This window comes from Micromys minutus (assembly GCF_963924665.1).
Source record: "Micromys minutus genome assembly, chromosome: 13".
Classification (NCBI taxonomy): domain Eukaryota; kingdom Metazoa; phylum Chordata; class Mammalia; order Rodentia; family Muridae; genus Micromys; species Micromys minutus.
In genome coordinates this window covers 38,595,302-38,619,600 of record NC_137982.1, presented here as the reverse complement: position 1 = coordinate 38,619,600, position 24,299 = coordinate 38,595,302, and the positions used below count along the sequence as shown (strand labels likewise).

The window sequence follows — 24,299 nt, the reverse complement described above, 5'->3', positions numbered from 1 at the left end:
AAAGTAAGCTCTACTTTGGGTCCTAGTTCAGGGAACTCTGCTGTGGACTGCTTGTCTTTAATCTTCTAGTAATTATGTGTTAGTGATAGAAATAATGAATACATAGGATTAGAGGATGGAACTTAAATATTTTTTATAATTGTAATTGCAGTAAGATCCATTTAAAATATGTTTACCACATTATTTTAAATCAGTACTAGTTAATATTAATTGAATCAGAATTTTCAGCACAGGAGTTACCAGGGTCCAGTCATTCCCCACACATTATTCTTTTCTGTTTTCCCCTGTTTCTTTCTCTCACTCCATTTACTATAATTTTGTTTTAAATGACTGATCTCAGACATTTCCCCACCATGACAAGCTGTGTTCTCTCTATTATCCTCTGAAGAAGGTTAGGACAGTAAGGGCAGGGCTGTGGAGGATTTATCAGTTTCCCATGATGGCAGTTTAGAAAGCCTTTGACAAATACTCACTGGACAATTCTGACTCATCCCTACTGCTCTAGCGTGCATCCATCTTGGAAGGGGGAAAGGACTGGGGATCCCCTTGGCATCTACTGGTATGGTCATCTGTGGGGTGGGGAGTGAGATAGATAGATAGATAGATAGAGAGAGAGAGAGAGAGAGAGAGAGAGAGAGAGAGAGAGAGAGAGAGAGAGAGAGAGAGAGAGAGAGAGCGCTCTGACTGTCTGGGCTTCTCCATATAACAATCTACTCTTAGGATCAAATTTCATGATTTCACAGAAATCCACAGTGTTCTGAGAGCAAGTCCGTGCGCTTTGCCCTCGTTCTCAATCCCTCTCTCTTTTTATTTTGGTTCGTTTAGACACAATCTCCAGCTTGCATTTGAAGTATTTTGTCTCTGAGTCTAGAGGTTATAAGGCCCTCAAATGTTTTTCTGAAACCAACCATTTTTAAAAATTTTTTCTCTCGATTGTTGTGTCTTTTACTTAAAGAGAAATATAGGTGGAGTTTGAAATCTCTTTCCTCCACCCTCCTTGCACGGAAAAGCAGGAGTTGCTGTTGCTGGATCAACTCCTAAACGCTAAAGACAGTCTGGTATCTCCTGTACATGGAGAGGGTCACCGACGCTCCAGACTGTGTGAGGATGACGCCACTGTGCCCCGTGATTCTCAGGCTTCAAGTGCACGTCTGTCTGTTCGAGCAGATTTGAAGCTGTACACTGCTCCCACGGCCGAGAGGGCTCAGTTTGTTCAGCTTGTCGATCTTCCATGCACATGGAAGGATTTCTCATCACAGCCATTGTATCTACAGTGGGATCCGTTGGGCAGTCTGCTTATGCTAGGGAGATGCTATCAACAGACTCCATCGGAGCCATGTTTCACTCGTTACTCAACTGTGCGATCCACTGAGATGCCAAGTCTACTCCTATTCTTTGTATCCAAGCAGAATTTCTTTAGGTGTACAATTTCAAATGATAGTAGTCTTCTTGACCTATTTTCTTCACACTACACAGCAAGCTGGGAATTTGGAGGACTTAACTGGAAATGTATTATATTTCATTAAATAGCATGATTATAAAAATGTCAGCCCTTTTTATCTTTCAGGCTGCAGCACAAACAGGATATTAACATGATGTTCTAAGGGTTCTGAAGAGCAGCATGCTTCTTGTTTTTCCACGATGCTTAAGAATCACAACTTAAGTGTGCACACATCAGTCCCATGACTTCTGTTAGGAACTGATTTCTTTTTCTTAGATAGGAAAGTTTTGGCAAGAGGCAGATATACACTCGAGAACTGAAGTTTATATATCTTTTCTGTCTTCATGTATTTAAAGGAAATGCACAGAACAGAGTTCTCAATGCCTGTCTGCACTAGTGACATAAAACAGTTTCTATTAGTAAGTGGGTTCCAGAGACCCCAGGAATGTACTGCAGAGGAAAGCTGGCCTAGGTGAAATCTTATCACACACACACACACACACACACACACACACACACACACACACACAACATGCACTGAACATACCACATACACCTTACATACAGACACCTTACCCTTACACATACCACAGCGTATGTACACACACATACATACCACCTATATACATACGTGTCCACACATACCACACACATATCTGAACATAAATACACATACACAAAAATGTACATTTGAAAAACACCAACATTAAATGTTTATAATTTAACAAAATCAGTCTTTGAAATAGAGTTCAAACCAAAGTATTCTTTCCTTATTAAAATCAATATAACTTGTATTCCATAAATTTCAGATGGTTTTAAGCCCCTTTCTAGAAAAATTTCTGTTGACATTGCTTCTGAAATTTAATTTTCTGGCACCTATGTGCTAGTGATAGATATAATTGGTACATATTATAGAATAATGAGGTTCTTAGTTTACATGTTTTAATCTTGAAAATTTGTAACAGCAGGAAGCAATGGTGTTCTCTAGATGGGTGGATACGGTCTTCTCTTCTCAGCCCTTTTCCTGCTCCGTACTTCCCTTGCCCCCATTCACAATGTAGCCTAGCTCCCACCTGTCTCAAACTTTTGCATTTTCATAGCTTCTTTGAAATAGAGGTTGGGGCTGGAAACTGAGAAACTGGCTTCTCTGATGCAGGTAATGAGAGTTTGCTGTAAGAAAACACATGGGGTGGCCAGGAGGTTGAGGGGGCCTTTCCCGCTCACCCACCCTTCTTCAGTCACTCTCCCTGGACTTCTGCTTGATAAAACAGGAAGGGAGGACACTAAAAAAGTTCATTAGAATTTAGGTGGAACATAGAAGGGATTTTCTAAAATAAACATTAATCTTTTGGCTTTGTTTTGTAGGTACAACCCAGATGTGAGTTTCAGGTGGAGCTTTTACATGTGACAGAAAAGTTGACTTTCAGGGACATGTTATGCTTTTTCTAGGATCATAGACTGACCCATGTCATCACACCTTAATTGCATCCTGGAGAGCTACAACCCTAGTACGATCACTCCCTCTTCCAAGGCCATAGCATAGGTCATCCCATCACTCTTGAGATTAGGATTACAACATATGAACTGTGTTGGGCACAAACATTCAGCATACTGCCATGTGCTTTCTTCATATGGGTGGCATCTCCCAAGGACAGTGTCTTTTTGATCAGTCTAAGCCACCTCAACCATAGCTCTGAAGAAAAGAGACCCCATACAATGATTGCTGAACAAGTTCTGTTGGCTTTCACAGCATTGGCCTCTGAATAAGTGCTTATGTCATGGTTGATTTCAAGATGCTTGGCTCCCAGGGTTCTGGGGTTCCACTAAAGCCAGTACCAGAACTTCAGCCCAACATCACTGAGCTGGAGGGGTAGTTGTCATATTAAAGCATAGCTGGTGATGGATAAAGGAAGGTGCTTCTAAAACAAGTGATACAGCCCCAAGGAGAGGGATGAGAGGCTGAGATCCAAAGCCAAGGAAGCTTGCATTGTGTCCTATAAGTGCTTTAATTGCTTTCTATCAGTCTGTCTGTTTGTCTCAGACTCTCAGTCTCTGTCATTCCACCATTCTGATTCTGTCTCTATCTCTCTGCTTGTCCTTCTGTTTCTCTCTCTTCTCTCTCTCTCTCTCTCTCTCTCTCTCTCTCTCTCTCTCTCTCTCTCTCTCTCTCTCTCTCTCTCTCTCTCTCTCTCTCTCAGCTCATGCTGGCCTCAAACACACTTTGTATCCAAGGCTGGCCCTGGATTCCAGATCATCCCATCTGTACTTCACAAGGGTAGACATGGGCTACCATGCCTGTCTCTAAATATTCTTATATAATTATTTTAGGTAATGTTTTCAAGACTCACAAAACAAGTTTCTTCTGTGCAGATATTATGGTTTTCTTTTATTGTCAAACACATGACATTAGGGTTATAAATAATGCTTTGCTGGCTACCTCAACTCCTAAGAGCCATTTTATAATGTTAGCAAAGAAAAAAAAATGAGAATTTTTGTTTTAATGTGTACTTGTTGGATCAAAGGAATGGATCTTTTAACCCTTTCAATAAATATCCTTCCATTAATACGCAGAATATTTTTTTTCTTATGCCATATTTTCACTGGGAGAGAGAGCTTACCTCATTGTCATATAATAAAGCATGTTCTAAAAAGTGATAGGACAGAATTAGCACATTGTTCTCTACTGCATTTGCTTGAATTACTGGCCATGTGTGGATGCTGATAGTTCTATGATAGGAATGTTTTCTGTACTGCATTTTATTGCTTCTCATGTTGGTGTGTGTACACAGCTACACAACTGCTCCATTTCCACGTGCATGCTTACCTTATTAACTTAATCCCGATAATAATCGATCCTGGGAATTCTGATACACACAGCACAGCTCCATGAATGTTGTGTTATCTAAGTTGGCCATTCTGTGTTCTAGTATCTCACTTCTGATTCGAAGAGTGTAAGTTTGCTTCTTTGTTCACATGGATACTCCTAGTGGGGTATTGTCCTTGAGGTCATTTAGGGACAAGGATTTCTTCTGCCCATAGCCTTTCTGTTCTCAAGGCCTGTGTAGTTGTTTTCATTCCGTGGGAGGGTGGTGAAAGACAATCAGGGCATGTGGTAGAATTTTATGGGACAGATCAGGAGACTCACTGTTCCATGGGATTGTGTTTTGCTGACTAAAACTCAGGTCCATGGCCACACTGATGGGAAGAGGGAAAAGGGAGGAAGGACTAGCAAATACCTACCCAGTCCCTGCCTGAATTGGGAATATCTTTCCAGATAACTTTACTGTTTTCTGGGTTTCATGGTCATACTTTAATGTAGAATAGCCCAAATATATTGGATTATTTATGCAATCTAAATATGGATAGAAAAATGTAGAATATTGAATAAGAGCATCGCAGTTTTAATAGACCAGAAAGGTAAAGACATGAGAGAGCAGTGACTGAAACGTAGTTTAGATGATACATAAAGGACAGAAGTTGTTGAATAAAGAGACTTTGGTATCTAAGGAAAGTGTGAATGCACAGCATTCAGTCAGCACGTAAGATAAAGTGCACAAGGGATTACACAGGGAATTTATGCCCAATCAACAAATTTGATAACTTATTAAAGAAGGACCTTTGAATGGATCAGCTAATAGATAGAATAGAAAATATTTGAAAGCCATATATCTGCTATGGCCTGCCTTTCTTGCTTGCTTTTATCCTTCCTTTCCTTCCTCCCTCCCTCCCTCCCTCCCTCCCTCCCTCCCTCCCTCCCTCCCTTCCTTCCTTCCTTCCTTCCTTTCTTCCCTTCTTTCATTGCTGTTTTTTTTTTTTTTTAAGACAGTGTTTCTCTGTGTATCCTTGGCTGTCCTAAAACTCACTCTGTAGACCAGGCTGGCTTTGAACTCAAAGGTCTACTTGCTTCTGCCTCCTGAGTGCTGGGATTGAAGCATCGTGCCACCACCACCTGGCTACTATCTATTTCTTGCAACTCCATAGAAGAAAACAATTAGAGTAAGAAATGAGCTGCACAAAGTCTCAAAAGACACATGGTCAGCTGAGAGGTGTATAGGAAGGTACTGAGCAATGAGAAGTAGAAATCAAAAGCACTGTTAATTGCCAACTCCCAGAAACCAGAAGCCATCTCAGATGATGTAGATCATTGTCCAACCAGATGATGTAGACAACAGAAGAAAGGTTTTCATTTTGATGCTGGAAGAAGGCATATTAATAAGCATTTTAAAAAATGGCACCTGATATTTCTAAAGAAATTAAACACATGAACTGCAGTGTTCACATATGTACATATATGAACACAACGGAATATTATTAACTCTTTAATAATCCTAGCTCAGTGAATGTAATTTCAGCATACCAAGGAAACAAAAGTTTTGCTATGTCAGAAGAATTATTAAGGTTGTGACAACTGGCATGGTAAGATGTGACACTATTACATGGGCTGTGTGTGCTCTGGATTGAGTTATGAAGGTGTGAGTTGGGCATGAGCATTCCTCTCTCTCTTTCTCCCTCTTACTCCCTCTGTCCCTCTGTCCCTCTGTCTTTCCGTCCCCCCCCCCCCCCCCGCTTCCTGAGTATGGATTTAGTGTAACCAGGTACTTCTTGCTCCTGTTGTCACAACATCCCACCAGGATAGTAAAAATCTCTTGGAACTATGGACCAAAAAGAAACCCATCATTCTTTAAGCTGCGTTTGACAGGTGTTTTGTGAGAAAAAGAGTAACCAAGACAATAAGTGTGAATATCTTAACTCGTTTTCTTGCTTATCATAAACACAGGTGATTAGAGTTTACAGCGAGGATGAAACCAGCAGAGCATTAGAGGTGCCCAGCGACATCACAGCCCGAGACGTTTGCCAGATGTTGATCCTGAAGAACCACTACGTGGACGACAACAGCTGGACCCTTTTTGAGCACCTGTCTCACACAGGTGTAGGTAAGAACACATGATCTCTGTCTAATGGTTCTCCAGATGTGTACACAACCTACTACATGGCAAAGACTTTCTTTCCATGTAGAAAAGCAGAAAGATCATGCTGAGGAGTCCATTTCTAGTTTTATTTAGGGGCATTCATTTGTGGACAAAGAAGATACAAATTAGAAACAAAGGCATGCAATGAAATGTAAAGGAAATGCTGCAGATATGTCACCTTTATTTAAATCATGAGGTACTCATAAAAGATCATCTTAAATCGTGATGGAGATACATCAATTTTGAAACCAAAAATGGAGTTATTTCATAGGGAGATCTCATTAAAACAGGAAAGCCTTTCAAGAAGTCATAGAAACAGATTTTGTTTGGTCTCCTTGTAAATTGGCTGGAAGCACATGCTCTAATTTTTTTCTTAGAGAAATAAATAGCATTTTTATATCCAAGTCTTAAAAATAGTAATCTTTTTCTAATATTTAAGGGGATGCATCTCTTAATTGTGGGAAGAGTTTTAAAACTCTTCTTTCAATTAATTATTAACAGTATATTGGCCTCTAGGGTGAGAACAGGGTTTGGCAACAATTTTATTTTCTACTTTCTTCTTATCATAGGCACTGAGGTGGGAAGGAATGCTTTTATGCTTAAGTAGATGAGAAAGGACGGAGTGAGTTATGATGAGATATTTCATTCATTTAGTTTTCTTTTCTTTAGTTTCATATGGTTGCTATGACATGTTAGCATGGAGTTGGTTGTTTAAAACAATTCAGTTTACCATTAAATACTTCTGGATGTATGAAAAAAATACCTTTGGTTGAAATGAAGGTTTGTGTCCTTCCTTTGGAAGCTTTAGGATAGAATATTCTCCTATTCCCCCTGCGTCTTTCTAGCTTCTCACAGGCTACCAGCATTCCTTGGCTTGAAAGCACATTATTCTGATTGTCCTTCTTCATCACACATCTTTTTGTATGTTGAGTCCCTATTTATTTATTTATTTATTTTTGGCCCAGCAATGTTTAGGGCTTCCCACATCATCTATAGAAGAGCTGTTATTTCAGATTCCCGACTTAATAATACCTGTAAAGTCTCATGGTTGTCTTTTGAGGGAAGGTGTACAAGGTGCCACAAATTGTTTCCCTTTTTATCATACAACTATTACCAAGGTGTCATCCAAATGATTGTTCATAGCTTACTATTGACAGCCACATCACTTCCAGTGTTTGATTGAGAGAACCTTAGAGGAATTTTATGTTAATCAGGACAGTTTTCACTTTCTGGCATAACCACTGAAGCATAACATTTTACCTTTATTTCATTCGCTTTTGGGTTTATATCCCAAAAATAATTCCAAATCCAGGTCCAGTTCTGAAGAGAGCTCTGCCTTTTCCTCATGAGATGTAGTTGAAAAAAAAAAAAAAAGATAAAAACAACAGAGGTCTTTAATTGACTACTTTTAGAAGACTCTGGGGTTGGGGAGATGGCTCAGTTTGTAAAGTGACTGGGGTATAAACATGAAGCTATGAGTTTGATCCAAACACCCACTTAAAAATCCAGATGTGGTTGCTTGCATTTTTAACCCCATTTCTAGCTAAATGTAGACAGGAGATTCCTGATGCTTGCTGATCTAGATTGCTCTGCAGGCTTTAGGTACTAATGTGAGGTCATCATTAACAATAACAACAATGAAGACAATGATGACAATGACAAGAACAAGGGACAGATCCATACTCTCACCTCTATATGTGTGCAGTGTGCTTACACACATACACTGTTGTATTACTTTTCCTGAGTAGACATGTTCACAAAATTCTCCTCATCCTGGAAAGGTAGCTGGCCATAATCAAAGTATCAATTCTACTAAAGTTACACTGAGAGGTCCAAAGAGTTGTGCTTCCTTACTGAAGTATGGGTCAGCGTTACTTACAGGAGTTGAAGTGTGGGCAGATGCATAATAGAAAAGCTGCAGATCATGACATTTTCTCTGTGCCTTGTGAGGAAATTGACAGATCAGAAAGTCTGGTCCAGGTAGCTAACTTGGTCAATATCTTCCTGTCATCCTAGCTACTCAGCACCCCCCCCCCCCTCAGCTGTTTACTGCTTCCTGGACCTTGGGGCAGGGGGTGGGGTATGGGTAGGGCTTACGAGTCTTGTAAGTTTCAGGAATATCCTCACACTTGTAAGTTGTTTATTTCTTGAGTCTCCAGAGCCTCTCTCCAGGAGGGGATATTTCAGTTTGGAAGAAATTGCTATACCACACACTGGCACAGTGTCCTGAAGACTCCTGGGGACAAACACCTGCATTGTTGCAACATGATTTTGATACTTGTGAAACACAAAATACACTTTGAGGATACCTGAATTCCAAAGGTAGCCAGTGGTATCTCCTTCCTCCATTAAACATTGGCTTTTTTTATTGCCACTTATGATGAGCTTAACTTCTGCTCCTGATATTTAATCTCCAAGAAGGGTGATTTCCAATAGATACTTGCCATATTCCCAATAATTTCATTACCTATTCAGCTCTTAATTAACATAATATATAAATGCTGTATTTTATACTTTTATCTTTTTTTCTTTCATTTTAGGGTACTTTGAAAACATGCTATATTGTAGTCAATATAATTTATGCTTAAGAAGATTCTTCAAATATCAGAAATAAAAAATTTATTCTGTAAACAAAGCTACCATGCACACAGAAAACCAGCTGAATACCTATACTAAGGAATGAAATGCACTTTTAAATGCAAAATCTTAATAGATAGCCTTTGAAATAATTGTGAGCTCCACACTAAATTTAAACTTTTAGGCATTGTTATGAATGTATGACTTCTTCATGACTTCAGGCATTTTCTAGCTATTACTGAAATAAACTCAAAATACCTGAATATTATCTGGATTTATGAGCTATGGGTCAGGTTAAAGGCTATGAGAAAGACATTTTTTTTAAGACCTTCATGGCATTGATTGTCTGTTGGCTCTATTATACCCAGGCTACACATACAAACAAAGTAGTTGTAAATGCTAATTTTACCTGAGCACTAATTGATTAGCAATAGATGGGGAGGTTGAAATAGTCTTTGGGGATATGGTCTGTGGTCTTCCCCAGCATTGGAGACCCTTATCAGTATCTCTTCATCTAACCATTGTTGGTGCAATGAGTTTGTGCTTGTACTCTGAAGAGGCTGTAAAAGGAAGGAGGTATAGTATCTGTCATTGTGCATGCATGCGTGTGTGCTCACACAAGAAAGGAAGGGAGAAAGAAAAAGGTTAAGGTTGTATTTCAGAAACCAGAACCCGGTGCCCATTAGGCAATTCCTGTACCAAGAGCAGGCACTCCCCATCATGAAAAATATTTCTAAAGACAAGAATAATCAGCTCCCTGTACATAATTAAGAAACAGAGAGAATCCAAATTAAATATAAATATTTTCACAACATTGAGAGGACTTCTATCATTTTAAGACTCTACGTATTTTCTCTGCCTACTCCATCATTTTCATTGTATAACCCAGGCTAGGCCCAAATTTGCCATCATCCTCTTTCAAGACCCCCAGGCTTGGGGGTACAGGTATCTTTCTGCACGCTTGAGTTTGTGTGTTGTTCTAGCATGGCTGTTACTTGTATTCGGTTGAATAAACTATTTTAGCCCACTGAAATATGGTTTGTGAGGTTTTTCAGGCCTCTCCTTTCACTTGTAAATCAGGAAATCTCCCCTTTCCTAGTTGCCTCTCCTGAACACTCTTGCAGCTATTCATAGGCAGCTCTCTCTCTCTCTCTCTCTCTCTCTCTCTCTCTCTCTCTCTCTCTCTCTCTCTCTCCCTCCCTCCCTCCCTCCCTCCCTCCCTCCCCCCCCCTCTCTTTCTCTCTCTCTCTCTCTGTGTGTGTGTGTGTGTGTGTGTGTTTGTGCCTTGAAACTTTGAACCCAATATCAATGATTCATTCTGATGCCAGCTCACTAGAAGGTTCTTTTTTTCTGTCAGTTAAAGGATTAAAAGACAGAGCTGGGCACCACTGAGTCTACGGGGCTTTAGGTTTTTATCTGGACTTAGGATGGCCTACCACTTGGTTCCCCAACCCTTTCTCTGTCATTTAACATTGTCTGGGGAACCACTGTGGGGCAGGGAGTGAATTTCTGTCTCTGCAGCTGCAGATTGGCTGGGCTGAGACTGGGCACACCCACAGTTTCTGCTCTTGGCGGGTAACAGCTATGGAGAGACCCATCACATGCAGGGAAAGAGAGCTTTGCTCAGGAGAAACAGAAACTCATCCTGGGGACAAAAGAGTCACATCGTGAAGAAAGAGAAGCACTGTGTGTTGCTGGGGTGGCTTCTGCCACCCTAAAGCCCCATGGCCTCAAAATCCTGTGCCCAAAATATATACTCCTGAGAATTGTAATTGGCTAAATCACTGATATCAAGCACACACATGTCCTCATTCAGGTTTCTGTCTTTGAATTGTCCAGCGGTGGAGCATAGCATGACAGGGTTCTGAAAATGCAGTTTTACAGATGTCACCTTATCAACACTGTGATAGTCCTAACTCTGTACTTTGCTTGGTAGCCACTGGATGTCAGTATCGTTCTCCAGATGGAGCCCTCTGCTGTCACAGTGGAGATGGTGAGTGTGTGTGTGTGTGTGTGTGTGTGTGTGTGTGTGTGTGTGTGTGTGTGTGTGTTGGGTGTGGCATCGGTTTCAACTCCTCTAGAACTTAATGGGAACCATGTTTGTCTCGCTCCCATTTGGATTCCTAATTGAAGCCGTGGTAGAAGGCCTCGGCAATTAATACAATACCTCGAGCGCATACCTACACAGTCTTCAGGAAAAAAAAAAAGAATTAATTGTGTTTTAGCATCGTTGCTACAGCAGCCGAGATTTCCATTGTGGATACTACTGTAGAGTGGCTCTAATAAGCAGAATGGATGACCAGAGGCTCTTAATGAAACCATTTTTACATGTGCAGTCATGTTTACACCATCACTCAAAGCCAGGAGGAGATGTGCAGCGCCTGCGGCTTGCTCGCTGCTACCTGCTCTAAAGCTACGACTGAACATTCTCCCCTCTTATCTTTCAAACAAAAGAGGTTCAGCATCTTCCCTGTTGGCTGGAGCCGATATGCAGTTGTCCCTTCTGTGCTCTTTACAACTTAGCAGTTTTCAGGGTCCTCACTGCCCTTGTGACCACCCAGAACCTTAGATGAAGCCCACAGGACATGTGCTGGACCTCTCACCGTTTGCCTTGACTTCCTGTCCTCTTAGATGTGGTGACTTGCTGGCATATTCGGTCCCCAAACATGAAAATATATTACTCGCAAAAAGTAGGGACAGCATTGCAACTAAAACTGCATCCGGGCTTTTTGACAGGCTCCCAGAGCTGTCTGAAGTCTTGCTGTCTCCCACTTCAGGGGTTGTGGTAGCTTCACAGCCGGCCCATTCCCAACTGTATACCAGGTCTGGGTGTAGACCTGAGTCTATAGCTTCAGCACAGTCATTTGTGTGGCCTGCTTAACACACTTTGCACAGGCTGTGTCTCACCTCATGTTCCTCACAGCGCCCCTTCAGTCCTCTATGTGGATTGGGGGCATATTGCCACATGCGCTAGTTGTCTCTTCCCTTGTTTGTGCTGCTAGAATTCTCAGATACCTTCTTTATCTGGCTACCTGCTTGGCTACTCAGGGCTGTTATTTTTAGTACCTTCATCTTTTTCTTAAAAAAAAAAATGCTCATGCCAACAAGGTAAATGCAAGCACTTCCTTCAGCGGCTGACTAGGCTGACTGACAACTCACCGGAGGCCACTTGCCACCATATGCTCAGTGTCACGTGGTATGGTCATCCTTTGTGTCTGACATGGGGTAGGTTGACCTATTGCTTTTCCACATGCCCAGCCTGAGCCATGCCCCATCTTCTGGTATCCATGGGAACCCATATTCACCATTCTCTCAGTCTCTCCTCTCTCTCCTTTCTCTCCTCCCCCCTCTCCTTCCTTCTCTCTCCCTCCCTCCCTCCATCCCTCCCTCCCCCCTCCCTCCCTCTCTCCCTTCCTCCATCTCATTCTCTCTCTCTCTCTCTCTCTCTCTCTCTCTCTCTCTCTCTCTCTGTGTGTGTGTGTGTGTGTACAAATAACCACAAAATCCAAATCTTAAAATTGACTGATTGTGACCAATCATATATAGGTGATATTGATGCTTGAACAGAACGTGTATAAATGCATTACTTTCTAAAGTCTATGAGAAATGTTTACATACTCCCTCATGCAGAGCTGGAGAAAGAGCAGGGGAGGAATAGTCTCTGCTTATCTCTGGTTGGGAGATTGAGAGGGTGACTGGGATGGCCAATGTGCTGTAACATGTTCCCTAGAGGCTTAGCACAGGTACCTCTCTGGAGTCTCAAGCAGGGACTAAGACCCACTTTCTTAGCTGCTATAACTTTAAAAAACAACCATATTAAGAGTGATCTTCTTAAAAGTAGATACTGCGTCTGTGAAAGAAAGGACTCTGCCTATTCCTATGTCTTCCTAACCCAGGTTCAAAGACAAATTAGTTGGTTTTTGAATTCAGTTGTACCGAATTGTAAGGTGTTTGTTTATATCCAGTCATTCAAAGTGCATCTTACAAAGTCAAGTGAAGAAAGAGGCTTGGAAAACACCCCACAGAATTCACAGACTGAGATGGATACTTACTCCTTGTTTCGAGTATGTGCCTGGTGGCTTGCAGTGTTTGGAGGCTGTTAGTAATTGCTCCATATGCTTCCTGCTTCCTGGAAGTAGCATGCACACAAGCCTTGAAAGAAAAATGAGTCCTTCTGTGTCAGCTGCCATTGTGGATCTGAGATAATGCGTAGTTTATTTCGATTTGCTGAGACATGAATTTAAAGGTCTGTGAGCCTTCAATGTAAAACGCCATAATTTTCCCCAGGGAGTTAATCTGACTGGAGATTTTTTTTAGGAGTTCTTGGTGGTCTTAAGTAGCAATCTCTGGTTAAGGGGTCCTTTAGAAATTGAGACCCCAATTTATTTTCTGCTTCTCAGATTCAGGTATTGTTTTGCTTGTTCAGAGGCAGTTCATTTTGATCTGGAATTAAGACTGACAAAATATAGGTGGTTTCAACCCAGCTCTGGGAAGTACGAGGGACATTTGTGGCCTGGAGTTTCCTGTCACAATGGTGTAGGAAGACAGCTTCCTGGGTGCATTACAGGTAAAAGCCACTTTGTTTCTTCTCCTATCAAGTGATGAGAAGAACAGGGGCTCAGCTTCTATTTGAGCACAAATGCGGTGCTTTTAGTGGATTCAGGGAACAAATCCAGGCAGAAGGTCACAGGTGAGCTCTTCCATTCTTGGAGGATTGAAGTTTCTTAAAAGACTTTGAACTTAAATCAACAGTCTCAGAAGACACTTTCTCTTCTTTTTCTCTTAAAGAAAAAGTTCTCAAAATTAAACAGAAAACAGAATTACTTGGTAGCATTTTCTTTTCCTAACTGCAGGACCCTGCAGTTAGGTTAGAAACAAAAATAAAATGTAAAATGGGAAGTTCTCATTTTTTTGTTGTAAATACTTAAAACTCTTCTATGCTATTCTTCCCTGTTCGAGTCCCTTCTGGAGGCTGTCGTGAAATTTGGTAATTATAATTCACTTTTCAATTTCTGAAAGATTTTTTTTTTCTTTAATAGGCTTAACCAGTTATTGGTTAGGCATTTAAAATGGTGGGCAATATAGCATTGGGGAGTGAAACATGTTTTTAAACACGTGTTCCTGTTGATTGCTTTGCAGGACTCTGACTAAATGCCCGCTCATTTAAAGCAGGAAGCCTTTATTTGGCTCACGGTTCTGGATGGTTCCATTCACGGCCCTTTCTCTCATGTTTCTGTGTAGTAGTGAACAGGCTGTCATGGCGGCAGGAGTGTGTGGAGAAGGAAGGGAGACAGAAAGGGACCAGGGGCAAGATGACCTTTCTGCTTCCAGTGACCTGTTTCCTCCAGCTGGGTACCACTTTCTAACACTTCCAACGTCTCCCAGAATAACACCACCAACTGGAAGACAGGGTGACCAACTCATGAGCCAGTATGGGTCATTTCATAATTCCAACCATGGCTACAATTATAGCCTCTTAGTAACATTTTAACAGAGTATTTAAACTGATTTTTATGAAGTTAAAAAAACAAAACAAAACAGAAAACAAGCCCTTTAAAATAAGATGTTTCTGTGCGAACAACATTTATGGCCTGTTTCTTGAAGGTGACTCAAAGATCGGAGTTCATTCTGGGTTTTGAACACAATATCAAAGTTATGTTTTAGAGAGTTGATGGGCTCTTTTTCTGTATTTAAAAATATGGGGGTACTTAGATGATTGCTTAGTTGTCTGAAATCCAGCATGGTCTTAGGACATGAAGGGGGACCCTCATGAGAAGAATTCACTAGGTGCCAAGGAAACTGCTCTCTGCATTGTTACATCCGGGTCACAGGGATGTGGCATTGCCTACGCTCTCATGCTGGTGTCCTCAATGTTTCCCTTTCTCTACATGTGACCTGTGTTCTTCTCGGGACTTCGCTTCAGCACCTTGTATCCTTCTGCTGGACGTTGTGCCTACTCACGCCTGTATTTACTGAGCTCTCTCCCTGACAGCAAACACCGAAAGCTGTGATTAGCTGATCATCAGTGGTCCGTGCCAGGGTTATTTAGATCTCCGGAGCTGTAGTCCTTAGTGGAGTGAAATCGACTGGGGGATGGTTCGCAACAGTGCATCTAAATTGAGATGCCGAATTACAAATGCATAAAGAATATCTAACGTGGCAATTTTTTTTAAAAAAGCCAAATCCCACTGTAAGAAAACTTTATCTTCATTGTACATGAGGTAAAAAACATAGCTGAGTTCAGCTCTGTGGAATTTTACTGGCTTTGTCTATATGATCCTGAGGCAGATCATTTCTTCAAATGAATAGAACAGATATATTTTGCTTTCTTAAATACACTGTTAGCCTTTTTGCCATTTTTCTTCTTAATATTGTGAGGATATTTTTTTCAACTTCACTGTTTGCACTATTAAAGTATTCAGTACTGTAGATCTATGAAATTTCCTGAAATATTTTTGCTTGTCTTTTCTTTACAAATTTAATTTCTGGCTGTGTGTGTGTGTGTGTGTGTGTGTGTGTGTGTGTGTGTGTGCATATGCACACACTGACAACAAAACCCAGACTACATTTTACTCGGTGACTATACCTACCACACTATATTTTTTAGTTTCTTATTTGTGGTGGCCATTCAGATACAGCTTGTTTTTTTTTCTAAAAAATTTTGTATTTAAATTTAAATGCATTCCAAACTCAAATGATCTAAATTACTTGCACAGGAAGGTTAAGATTTGATGATTTGAAATCTGACTGTTATTTTTATTCAGAACATTAATCTTACATTCAGAACGTGATTGTTTATTTTCAAAAGATTAGCAAATATTTACTGGCCACATTTGAAAGTAAAAAAAAAAAATGATAATAAAAACTAGGAAACAAGAGTGACTCATACTTTTCCTATTTCTAGAATCAGGAGTTGCTGAGGTGCAGGGAGTGTGCCTATGGTAGGAACTTTTATGCAGGAGGAAACGGTGCTCTGCAGGAGAGGCCAGCTGCTTGGGTCAGGCAAGATGGCTCAGTCAACATGGGCAGGTTGACAAACTTTAAAACAGAAACATAAACTTGCTCATTAGATTATAATAATTTCATAAGGATGCCATAACAGGTTACCAGAAAGTTGATGAGCCATCGAAATGAAGATGGAGGTATGCATTTCCACAGTTCTGGAAGGTCACGTTCCTTGGAAGGGTTCTAAAGGGGTCCTGACCCTTGATCCTTCTAGGTGCTGAGTGCTGCTGATGTTTCTTGGCTTGTAGTCCTATTGTATAATCTCTGTTTCCCATGTCTGTATTACAGACATGCATAGTGTCCTGTGCTGCCTATATCTAATCCCCTTCTGTCTGTGGTTTCAAGGATGCTTATAGATGGATTGAGAGCCCAACTCAATTTCTCGACTCCATATGCTTGCCATTAGACATCTGCAAACGCTTTCTCATGTAAGATAACATTTGCAGGTTTTTGGAGTTAGGCCCTGATATCTTTAGGGACATTATTCATTCTTCTAGGGTTATTATAAAAATTAAATACAGCAGTATGCTCACAGATTAAGACATGCAGAGCTGTAATTTCTTTCTGTAACTGGAATGAGCTTTGGACCCCGTATCTCCTGCCTTCAAAACAGCAGAGAATTTAACATTATAGTATTTGTGTGCTGTCCAGATTGTTCTTTTGGGGTCAATAATTCAAGTTCTGCCGATGAGTTACCTTTGGTTTGAAATGCTTATATTTGAAAACTGAGGCCACGTTTACCTTTTCAGCAGCCTGGTGGGGAACTTCATTCCCAGCCAAGGTATTTGTCTTATTCACTGTCTTCCTCATGTCCTGGAAACTGCGGCTTGTCTCACACTTCCTTTTAAGCCTAGGGTCTTTTTTTAGCATCTTCCTTCTGGGGACTTGATGCTCTCCCATTCTTTCTCCATACTGGGAGGCTGTGAGCTTGGCATTGCCCTCGGTTCTTGCTTCTGTTTGATACATGACTTCTTGAGGATTAAAAAAAAAAAAAAAAGCAAGCCTACAGTTCAATCCACTGAGTACATTTCAACTTTCGGGGACCCTGATACCCCAAAAGCACTCCTTTACCTGAAGGAGGCCAGAGAGGGTCATGGGTAATGACCAAGGGCCTCTACTCTTTCTCCTTCATTATTCTGTTACCACTAACTCCAATCTCATGAATGAATGGATCCCTGTATGTGATAACAGACGATCATGATTCTTTCTAAGCAATTATAACTGCCAAAGATTGATTAAATCTATATTGAATTTTAACCATTAAGAAAATGTCTGTTGCTTTTCCTTCTCTGTGTTGATATATATTCAGGGCATTGAATAAGCTCCTTCCTTATATTTAAGAAAAGGGAAGTGTACAGAGACAGAAAGGTTGCTGAAAGCTAGCCAATGTATCATCATTGTCTCTCTGAATTTCTTTCCCTGGCAGAATATTTTCCCAGCTGTTACAAAGAATTTAGGTGCACACTCAGTATATACTGCATGCACTCATTTTAGCTTGGAAGCACCAGCTAAGGTTTGTAAGAAAAACAAATAGAGGTCAGTAGTTTTCTGAGACTGCTGACAATACAACTTTGCACCATAGAGTTCATTGATCTCTGGGTCTCACCTGCTTGTGACTCAGTTTACTAGTTTCTTCTTACTAATACAATCCTTCCAAGTGTAGACAGAGAAGCTTGCTGCCTCTCCTGACTTGTTCTTTTTCACACATTTGGAATATTCCTTCTGATCTCATTGCTTAGACCTTCAGGATCTATCAAGATTGTGCCCACTCTCTTTTCTCCTTTTTTCTTCTCCTTTTATTTTTTTTTTAAAACAAACTCACCATTACCATCTACACCATTTATATCATCTACATTATATTATCAACTACATCATCTCTGCTCTGGTTAACTCCAGTTAACCTCCTAAATAGACTTTGTGTTAAAAAAAATCAGTTTCACACTCGAATATGTGATGCAATTCAAACCTGTCATCATGCTATTTCCTGTAAGTCCTGAAAGTCCAAAGAGGGTGGGGCTTCAACCCCTGCCCTACAGTCTCTCCTACCTCTACAGCTCTTCCCCTGGTGCTGTCCTGTCACTCACTCAGCATTAGTCCTGCTAACTTGGATGCTGTGCTTCAAATATCCCAACCTTGTCCTCTCCCCAGGGGCTCTCTTTCTACTCTGCTTCATGGGTTTGTCTCTGGCCTTTTCCTTGGCATCTTTGCTGGAAAATTACCCTCTCAATAAGTACTTCTCAGTAAAGCCACCTGAAATGAACTTTTTTCTTTGCTCTTAGAACATTATGTCTTTTTTGCTCCATTTTTTTTTTTGTCAACTTTACTGCCATCTTTAAAAGGCCCACATGTGATTGATTGTCAACCTTTTCTTCCCCTGGATTTGTTGATTTCCAAACTCCCAGGTCCAAGAAGAGCATTGAACCCATGCATGTCTTTGGTGAGAATTAGAAAGGAGAGATGAATGGATAAGGTGTAATGGAGAGGTCTTGTGGTTTTATCTTACATGAAGTAGACATTGATATACATCTTGGGCAGAATTCTCATGAGCACAGATGGTTTAGGGCAACTGACATGACACTGGTGTCCAGGCTGGAGGTAAAGAGTTCAAAGCATAGCTGGGAGTTTAGGGATCAGTTAAGAGGTTCTGTGAGAAAAGATAGGGTTCACTAGAATGATGACATTGGGAATAGCCTTGGGTGACACATGGAGGCCCCACAACTGATAGTTGGGAATATCAGGCATAAAGGATACATTGTGGGAGACAGAAAAAGATGCAGAAGGGACTAGTAATTTTATATTTCTTTGAGAGATTATGGCCAAAATGACATTAACAGTCACAACAATAAGATTTTCAGAAGAACATGTACTTCCAGGTTTAAAAGGAAGATAACTGTAAGAATAGTAGGCATACGATTACATTGAGGTAGAATAGCATAAGTAAAATTGACCATCTTAATCAATGTAACTATGCATGCAATTCAGTGGGATTATGTGCAGCACACACCCCATAGAACCATAGTCCATAGAACCAACATTTCTTTGCAGAACCCTCTTTTCAACAATGAAACTCTTGCCTACATAAACAATAATGCTCTCTCTTACCTCATATCCAGCCTTGGAAACTACCATTGTACTCTCTGTTACTGGACATCAGAGTATTCTTGGTACCTTTCATGGGACATATAATGTTTGTCTTTTTGTGTCTTTTTGATTTGACTTAGCACAGAGTCTAAGGATTACTATTAGTTCAGTGTACATCATAGCTTTATTTCTTTTAAGGTTGATTTTCTACAGTGTGTATATATTTACCCCCCTACCCCATGGACATGGTATTGTTTCTGCTTTTAGGTACAAATATTTTTCTGGAATCTCAATTTTCTTGTCTTTGGGACTTAGAGCCAGATATGTAATAGGAGAGTCACTGAATCATCATTCTATGCTTACTGGTTTGAAAAACTAGGGTGTGAACCTTGGCTTTCAACAAATTGTATTCAAGGATGTGGAGATCTGTTAGCACTGAGAAAAGCAGTTTTAGGCAGAGGTTTCCCTTTAGGGAACTGGGTGCATGTGGGGAAAAGAGTGATTTCATGTTGAGGAGACAGAGAAGAGAAAGCCCAGGACTGAGTTTTAGGAAAGGTAAGCAGTGAATGAAATTAGTCAGTGAGACAGAAACAAAGGTATCTGATCCAGCGAAGATCAGAATTCTGCTGGTCCATGAACACTTACTGAAACTCATCTATATTCATTGAGATGAACTCCTTTCTGAAGAATTTAAGTGTGATTGCTTACAAGGGCTCCCTGTAGTATGTTACAAATCATGCCTTCGGGTTGAGTTTCTGAGATGCTGATTCCCCCTCTCCCCCCCCCAAAAAAAGAACCTAGGAACATGTTAAGAACAGAGGAGTTCATATCTCTTTCTTAGATGTTGGGTATTTTCTTTTCTTCACTGGAAATCTGATAATTACATTTTCCTGACCTTTTACTGAAGAATAAGATACACCATAAAAACCCAGCACATCCCATGGGAACACCCTGGTGACTTTCAGACACTGCTTGTTCCAGGGTAACTGACATTGATATGAATAAACAGAATTGTGACCTTACCCAGTTGCTTCCCATTTGCCATACTTCCTAGCCCCATAGATGGTATTTTCCCACACTGAACCTTATGTGAGATGTATCATGCAATAAACATTTTAGATCCGAAGAGATTTCTGTTAGATTATTTATTGTAGAATATACTTATTGTATGTACTCTTATAAAAACCATTCTCATGTCAAGGAATATACGGATAGTTTTTAGTCTGGGGCTCTTATAAATTTTGCAGTCACAAACATCATCACTGTTTGCGTTACAATAGAAATTTCACAGGTTATGTTTGAATTCTTTAACATTGCCATTGCTTGGTTCACTGAAATTATTTTTCTACTGAGTACCTTCCTACCTTACTTAATTATGTCCATTGTTAATATAGGATCTATTTTTCTTAAATTAGATTTGAAAGTATAAAGTGCCACAAGGAATTGAGCTTCATAAAAAAACTGTATCCACTTGAGTGGAAATTTCCTTTTTAAAGCATCTATTTTAATTTCTTCAGCTACCCAGATTATGTGTCTTAAATGCACAGTGAGCCTGTCAAAATTCTTCATCTCTTAATGAGGTGAATTGTTCAAACCTGGAACAAATATTTTAATTTTGGCACCATGATGAGTTAAAGAAAGAATAGCTTTCACATCTTAATACAGATTTGTTATCAAACTTATACTGTAATTTGCATAGCAATAAAAGGAGTATGAGAATCAGCAAAAATGGCATTTGTGATATTTTATGTAATTTTCCTTTTGGATGACTGCTTTGGCATAAAAGTCGATGTAATAACTCCGAATTGAACAGAAACCTTGCTAGTGTAGACATTTAAGAATTGAGACAAGATTTGCTGTTTAATAATAGATTGTGAATGATGCATCATTTACTTTATATGTTTGCATGCTGATGTATTTGTGTGTATCCTCACATTCGTCTGTTGAACTATTCATGTGTCTGACAACACACGCATTGAAACTTTCTAACAGAGAGAACAGTAGAAGACCATGAGCTACTGATTGAAGTGCTGTCTCACTGGGGGATGGAAGAAGACAATAAGCTGTATCTTAGAAAGAATTATGCCAAATATGAATTTTTTAAGAACCCAATGGTGAGTGGACTCTCTGTTAATGGCTATGGAATTAAATGGGTCAGTTGGATTTTATGTGTAGAAGAACACTGTAATAAGTAAAACAGAGCTGGTTGCTTTGGATTGGTACGATGCATGGCAGTTTACATTCACAGATAAAACACTTTAACATTATCGGCAAACTCCGAATGGAGATAAATTTGGCTATTTAATTTCAAAGTTTGGAGATTTACTATTTCTTCTCTTTTCTGTCGTTTAAGACACAACGTCAAAGAAATTCTGTGTTTGCTTTAGAAAACGAATTGTTATAGGTCCCTAAGTGTTTTCCTCAACGTTACAGTTTAGTGCATTTCATAGAATTTAGGAAAATAAGGTATTTTCTAAAGCAAATTGGTGATGGTTGTGAGCTCTGTAGTTTTCCAGACCTATCTTCTTCACATTATTTTATATTCAGTGCAGTAACTGCTGAACTAGGTAGATATTAGGTAAAGCACAGCACCTCATAAACACCACCCCCATTACAGTTCTTTTTAAAAGAAAGTAAATGAATGTTATCCTAATGAAGTCTGCGGATCCAGAGAAGTCAGAATCACTTCTGGGCTCATTATTTTAAATTGTTTTTGTCTCTGCAGCTGTGGTGTATTTTTACACTAAGTTTTGGATAATTGGATTGAAATGATCCTTTATGAAAAATATATGATACACACCATAATAGAATATTTTCAAACCCTAGAAGACCTCTTATGTTCTCTTTTATTGAAACTTATTAATAGAAACATAATGGGTTGATCTTTGACAAAGAAAATGAGAGTTCTAATAAAAATGAAATAGAATTAGATTTGAAGGAAAAGTATATTCTTCTTGAGAACCTTTATTAAGACATCCATTTACAAGTTATATTTAAGGAACTATGGCTTAGTGGACAATTTTTATTTTGTTTACTTTTACTTCAATGAAGCTTGACATTCATTTCTGAAAATCTGCATAGTGGTTCTTGACTTGGGGGTGATGTGACAATGTGTGGGAGCTGCTTCTTTTGTAATTAACAGGGTGAGTGGGGAGAGGTAGTGGTGTGAGGTTTGAATGCTTACTGTTAAAGATCTCTACCACAGAGTTCAGCCCAAACAATGCAGAGTTTTTTCTACCACAGTGTTAGTAGATGGTTGTTGACAAATCCTCTCCTGAAGAAAACACAGTAGAATATATGTTTCCAAACTTTTCATATCATGAAATTTACCTTGGGGAGCCCCAGGACTTATTAAAAACATACACTTCAAGACCTGTCCAAACCCACTGAATCAGAAAAGTCAAGAATGAAGCTTGGGGATTTCTATTTTAAACAACTTGCTGGGGTGAATTTTATGATTAAACAAGACTGGAAAAAACAGTAGGTAGAAATGAGTGGCCTTTTTGCTTTTCAGCTGAGTCCAGGCTGGTCAGTGTTCTGCGCTATGACCTTAGAAACAGCCTTTGCCCCTTACTTCTAGGAGTCTTGACTTTGTGCAATGGGTCAGGACTCTTGCAGCCCCTGGTAAGGTAGTTGCAGGACTGAAGGCCGTGGTAAGAGCAAACTCACTTGAAACTCAAGAGGTAAGATTTCGCCGTGAATATGGTTGCTGTGTCTGCACACACAGCCACCTGGGTTCACAAAGAGGCCATGTAATTTAGGTGGAGGAATGGCATTTTCCACATCATTTTGTAGAGATTTAAGACATGTTGGTTTGTACATGTTTTGCTTAGGTTACTATATTGGTCATTTGGAACCTTGCCTGGCCTAGGTTTGAGATTAATTTAACTTGTATCTTTGGTCAGTATTTCTTTCCAGAACACATGGTGTCTTTTCCAACGGAAATGAATGGTGACAGGTCCCCGACACAGATCCTGCAGGTAAAATGTTTTTCTTAAACTATATAAGAACACAAAAATGAAAAATGATTTTTTTTGCTATAAGATTTTTTTTTAAACCAGAGTTTGAAATGTGCCCTAAGCAATTCATTTTTCCAGAAGATAAAAAAGGAAAAAAATTGACAAATAAATAATTTACTTAATTACTCAATAAGATTTTCTTCCTGATTGGAAAGAATTTTCAGTATTTAAAGATGCTTTTCATGACAGAAAACTTACATGTGATTTGTTTTTTGTTTTGTTTTATTAAGCACATCTTTTGGAAAAATCCAATTTTCTAGTGAACTTCAGTCACTTATACTGGTAGACACTTAGTACAGCTTCTGTAATAGAGAGCTTCAATACTATTTGAGAGAAAATACATAGATAAGTGATTGGAAGAGAAGGTATATGCGATGTATCCTTTCCTTTAAATCCCCGTGTGGAGGTCCTACCCTCCTTTGACCATTTATGTTCCCCAGTGAAAGACATACACAGCCTTATATTTTAACAAGCCTTAAACAGCACAATAGCTGGGCAACTGCCTAACCTCCATACTGTTAGAAGCCCCTTCCTTACTGATAACTCCCAGGTACTATTTACTAATCTCTATGTTCCATCGTGACTGCTCCTGACCCAACTAAGCAGCCCTCTAGGCCATGTTCTCTAAGCCTTTTTACATGGTTACTCTCCTTCTCCCTCTTGAACGTTCTTCCATGGCAACCCCGTCCCTCTGGCTCCCTCCTCATAGTCTCTAGCCTGGGAACCCTAAACACTGCCAGAGTTTTTTCTCCCCAGCCATTGGCTGCTGGCATCTTTATTTACCAATCAGAATTAACTGGGGGAAGGTTCCCAGAAGCTATGTGTAGACTCCAGATCTTAGCATTCATTACAATAAACAGCAAAATACAAAAACCCAATACATTCTGTGAGTCAGCACTTACATGACTATGAGGGAAAGACATGCAATCCTAAAACGGTTGAAGCATTACCATAAAATCTCCCTATGACTACTGGGCTTATTTCTGTCTCTTGGGCTGTTCTTTGGGATGGTCATTTTTCAAGGCATCATCTCAGCAATCAGTTACCTGGGTAATTTTATTTTCAATAGATTAACAGATATGGCAACCACAGTTGTTTTTAACAGATTCATTAGTGCTGTGGAAGCTAAACCTGGGAGTTCACAAATTCAATTAGTAGTAATGTTGTATGGATCAGTACAACATGCCTTTTTATACATTAGACAAA

At 39.8% G+C, this 24,299-nt stretch overlaps 1 protein-coding gene across 2 annotated transcripts in view; it reads left to right on the top strand.

The window, feature by feature from the left end:
- GRB14 (growth factor receptor bound protein 14) overlaps positions 1 to 24,299 on the top strand; it is a 103,693-nt gene that overhangs the window by 57,462 nt on the left and 21,932 nt on the right. For both annotated transcript variants that reach the window (XM_080928058.1, XM_080928059.1), the window contains 3 exons: positions 6,219 to 6,375; positions 21,067 to 21,188; positions 22,980 to 23,054. In XM_080928058.1, coding sequence (XP_080784184.1) covers positions 6,219 to 6,375; positions 21,067 to 21,188; positions 22,980 to 23,054 — 354 coding nt within the window. The remainder of the gene's footprint in view (positions 1 to 6,218; positions 6,376 to 21,066; positions 21,189 to 22,979; positions 23,055 to 24,299) is intronic.